This window comes from Cryptomeria japonica, chromosome 5, assembly GCF_030272615.1.
Source record: "Cryptomeria japonica chromosome 5, Sugi_1.0, whole genome shotgun sequence".
In the NCBI taxonomy this organism is placed as follows: domain Eukaryota; kingdom Viridiplantae; phylum Streptophyta; class Pinopsida; order Cupressales; family Cupressaceae; genus Cryptomeria; species Cryptomeria japonica.
In genome coordinates, this window is record NC_081409.1 from 156,640,146 (window position 1) to 156,644,881 (window position 4,736).

The following is a 4,736-nucleotide window of genomic DNA, read 5'->3' on the forward strand; positions in this document are numbered from 1 at the left end:
GTTGCGTTCATGAACACCCGGTTTGTTCCAGAGAGTTTAGTCCCAAAAAATTCTGCAAGTGGCTGATCATGATTGCGAAAATTGAGTGGTGCTCCAATGCAATATACATGTATGTATCGATAATATTTTGAGGGTGAAGATTAAATTGACCTTCAACAAAAAAAAAATACGGAACATTGGTCATAATTTTTATGCTTTTCAAGTTTTAATAATCTGTTGTTGGTTGTTAACAGACAAATCGATTTACTGCTCCATTACTTTTAGAATATATTTATTGGTTTTCATAGCTCTCTTGCTAAGGAAAGAATTTAGCTGGGAAAACGTCTTCTTTTTGTCACCTTCTGTTATGAGCCCTTTTCATTGATTTATTTCATTTACAAGTTCCCTTTTCTTGATGGGCAGTTGCTAAAAGCGGAGATACGTTGGCATTTGCAGAAATAGATGATTTTTTTTCAAATGGTATAAATTTATATATTATTGCAAAGGAAGATAATTTTCTAAGGATTAATAAATAAATTTTATTCATTTAGTGAGCTAGAAACAAGGTTGTGATTAGGGGATTGTAGTAAGTTTTTGGAAACTGTCATAAAATTGGGTACAATCAAACATGAATCAGGTACATATTAGATACAACCGTCAAACTAAGTCCTAATTGAGTGTGAAATTGTAAAGGGGTACAATTTACTAAACTACAACTGATAGCTCTAATTTTGAGACGATTTTTTAGTCTTTTAATCATTATTCTACATGTTATGTATTTTTAATAGTAAAATCGTTTTGGGTATGCATTATATATGTGTTCTATTAGAGGACAAGTCATAATTTTCTATTAAATCAGTAGTTCTAAATTTTACCTTGTCCATTTATGACTCTGTTTTTTAATCCGTGTTTAGTAATTGTTGTGTATTCTACTTCCTTCCTATATTTGTGATTTGAGAATATTTTTAAATACTTTAGAAGGAATATAATTGAGTCAAAAAAGACACATGTCCTAAGATACCCTAATGAAATGTGTACCAACTTTTGAACTCTAAAGACAAATATCAAGGGCCATATAATGATGTGTGCAGATTCTTTAGTCTTTTTATTACATCACATTGGAAACTCTCACTATTCATTTCCCATTTAATTTTCTAGGATGAGAAAGGATTCTTGAAAAATCTTAGGATAATTTGTAAAAAAAATAGTTTTTGAAATAAAGTGGCCTAGTCAACAAAATTATAAATTAAAATTTTAGAGAGAAAATGATCAAATTTGCAGCAAAAAGGGGATTTCATCTCTATTTGAACATTCATCAATACTAGTCTAGTGGGAACTAAATCTAAATGGCTAGAACAACAACATCGCAACTTAACCATCATACCATCCCACTACCACCAATTTCGATTTACATAATAACTTTTACTTTGCATTTTAATTTAATTTTTCATTATTAAAAATTTATGTGTTCAAAATAGAAATTATATACATTTTATTGAAAATAGAATTTTTCCTTTTATAATTGAAATTTGATAAAAATTATGTAAAGAAAAGTAGCCCTTTTCTTTTACATGAATTAGTAAAAAGAATATATTTTAAATATTGTTCATATAACTAAGTTTCTTTAACAACTATACAAATTAATTAATAAGGCATGTACTTTTACATCCAACAAAGAAAATCCAAACGTCAAGCATGTTTATGTGGAAGTAGTACTAAGATGGGTGATCCCTTAGGAAGTATGAATCATTTTACCCTTACGAGAATCACATAGATAAAATGATTCATATGCAAACCATTAACACTCATTAGAGATGGATTCTTATGAACCATTGCTCACAAAATATGAGAATGAATTGGACCCTAAAATTATTATTGAATTCATAAAACATCACATAATTTATAAGCTAGAGAAAAGAGCCACCTAGTTGATTTTGAATGGTGTAAAGAACTTTGTAACAAATTATTAATATATCACAATACTTGCTAAAGATTTTATAAATGATTTCGAATGCTAAATTGACTTTATCTCACAAGAAACTACATGGATATGTGTGTTTGAATCAAATAAGTAATAGGATGGGTGACCTCCTAAAATATATTGATGTTAATTCCTTGTGAGCATTGCCTAAATGTATTGATTGGTAAGTAAACTATTCATTCTCATGTTCATGATAGATGTATTGTTCTAAATTACTACGTAACGAATATGGGTCAATAATTTGCACTCAAAATATAAGTAATTAAATTTTAAGGAAATATCATAAATAGACACTACAAAAAAAATTCATGCTAAGTATTAATGAATGAACTTATGAAAACGATAATTAATGTTTCATATTGCACAAAACTTAATTAAATACTTTTAAATGTGGAAGCAAGAAAAATGATTTAATAATTTAAATCCTGAAAACACATCACATAATTGGCACACCATAGAAAAACCACCGCTACTTGACCATAACCAGATCTATAATTTAGAAAACAGCTTATGCATATTTGGACACAACAAATTTTTCCATGAATGAAATGGCAAAACCTCTCGTGCGATCTCCAAATATCAGGGGATTCCAATAAATTTTTTTGATGAAACCTAATCTTTATAACCCACGTTGAGGACAAGATGTTCGCTGCCGGGTAGAAACCATGAGACAGGTACAATAGTTTAGAAGCTATTGCACATGGAAAGCAAGCGACACCGAAGCAACCAAGAAGGAGCGGGGGACAAGAGATGCTTCTTAGCAGGATTCTATCTTTGTGTCTACCTGCGCTGCCCACTCATGGTGAGTTGTATAAATCATGTTAATAGGCAGGCAAAAAGCCAAAGCAGCAACTGCATCACAATCAGAAGCAAAATCATCAGAGCAAGAAATACCCAATACAATGAGCATGAGCATTTCCTTACCTTCTCTGTCTCGGCTCTCCTCCCTTGGGGTAGCCATGGCTCTGCAATCTCCTCACAAGTATAAGCATAATCGGTCAAGGAGTATGCCCTCAAGCCCAAAAGGACACCCAAGTCTTACAGACACACTTGTAGGTGAGGTGGAAAGATTGGAGGAGTCTTGTTCTTCTTCATCATCTTTTGGAGCGGATTGGTTTGGCCTAGCATTGGAGGTGGCGATCAATTGCTATTCCAATTTGTCAAACATGCAGATAGACATGGAAGGCGTTGGGAGCAAATGGATCAACGCACATCTGGATGACATACTTCATCTTCTTGAAGCCTGCAATTTGTTGAGGGACACCATTACAGAGATCAGGAAGCAACACACGAGTGTGCAGGTAGCCATTCGTGGCCTTGGCCGTGATCACACTCCCTCTGCCCATGCCCTTGAAAGGGCACGCACTACCCTTGCCATTTGTTTGTGTAAGAAGAAGGACACACAAACTCAGCTGGAGAAATGCATGTCCACTTTGAGGCGAATGGCAGAGAAGCTCAACGTTGAGGATAAAGCGGGATTAGCACAAGCTACCATCAACATCAACCATGCCAAGGCCATCACCGTGATGATCTTCTCTGCCCTTGTCACTGCTCTTTCTTTCAAGACATCCCACAGGAGGATGCCATCCCTTCCTCTTCCTGTCCATTTTACTTGTCTGCAACACAAGCTAAGGGAGGCATTTGAGATGAGAAAGAGGTCATCATCGTCATCAACAAGGTCCCTGCGCGAGTTAGAGGCAGCAGATATCGCACTGGGAAATCTCAACAATCTTCTTAACTCCAAGTCCAAATTGCAGCTTCCGCTTCATTTCTCTCCCTCCACATTGGCACTCAATGATTTGGAGACTGCTCTTCCCCAACTTGAAAACAAAATCAACCAGCTATTCAAGTTTCTCATCTCTGCCAGAGTTGCCATCTTGAACACCCTTTCTTCTCATTGACCCGACACTTATTCCCAACAAATTATTTTTCGAGGTTGCCAAATTGGCCTTTTAAACAGTTTGGGGACTCTAAAATGTACATGTACAATATTTGTATATCAATAATAATACTAGCCTTATCAAGGTTGAATTGATTTAATTTCTGCAATACAGAAAAATTGTTTTCGTCACAATTTTCTTCGACAATCATTGCATGGTACTCAGATAGCTTAGTCAATTCACTGTTCCATTACGTTTTTAAATATGTACATTGTTTTTCATTTCTGAGTATAATGCGTTTCTGCTTTACAATGAATGCCAATCGAAACATTTTAAATACCAATATTTTAAAAATGTGTCTCTGTGTCTGCCTTAATTTCATGTAATACAAAATCTATGTAAAGCTGAAATCCATTTGTATTCTGTTATCACTACCAGAAAGCTTTGGTTAAGCGAGAGAAAGTATGTGAACAGAATGTCAGCGTGCAGAACTTTGGTAATTTCTTTTATGCAAGGGACAAATTTAGTAATTGAGGATTGTCCAAAATCTCCCATTGAGATAGAGGACATGACCAGAGTATTGTATGTAAGTGTTGTTAGTATTTTGATGTATGCTAAGGTCTTTACTAAGCCAGAGATTGCTCGAGCAGCTAGAGTCCTAAATTAGTTTATGACTAATCTTTGATGGGCAGATTGGGATGCAATGAAGAGAGTGTTCATATATTTGTGGGTATTTTTTAACATTTCTTATGCTTTCGTGTTTATTCTGTTAGATTTGGCATTCAATTTGCATTTGTGGACTTGTGGATCTAAATTGGTCAAGTGACATTAATATTAGAAGATTCATTAGTGGATATGAATTTATAATGTTTTGTGGTGCTATCAATTGGATGAGT

General features: G+C 34.3%; 1 protein-coding gene across 1 annotated transcript; it reads left to right on the plus strand.

The window, feature by feature from the left end:
• The first annotated feature begins 2,495 nt into the window (after positions 1–2,495).
• LOC131067595 (protein BPS1, chloroplastic-like) lies at positions 2,496–3,874 on the plus strand. Its single transcript, XM_058002667.2, has one exon. The coding sequence runs from the start codon at positions 2,779–2,781 to the stop codon at positions 3,859–3,861; it is 1,083 nt and encodes a 360-aa protein (XP_057858650.2). The 5' UTR covers positions 2,496–2,778; the 3' UTR covers positions 3,862–3,874.
• Positions 3,875–4,736: the final 862 nt, after the last annotated feature.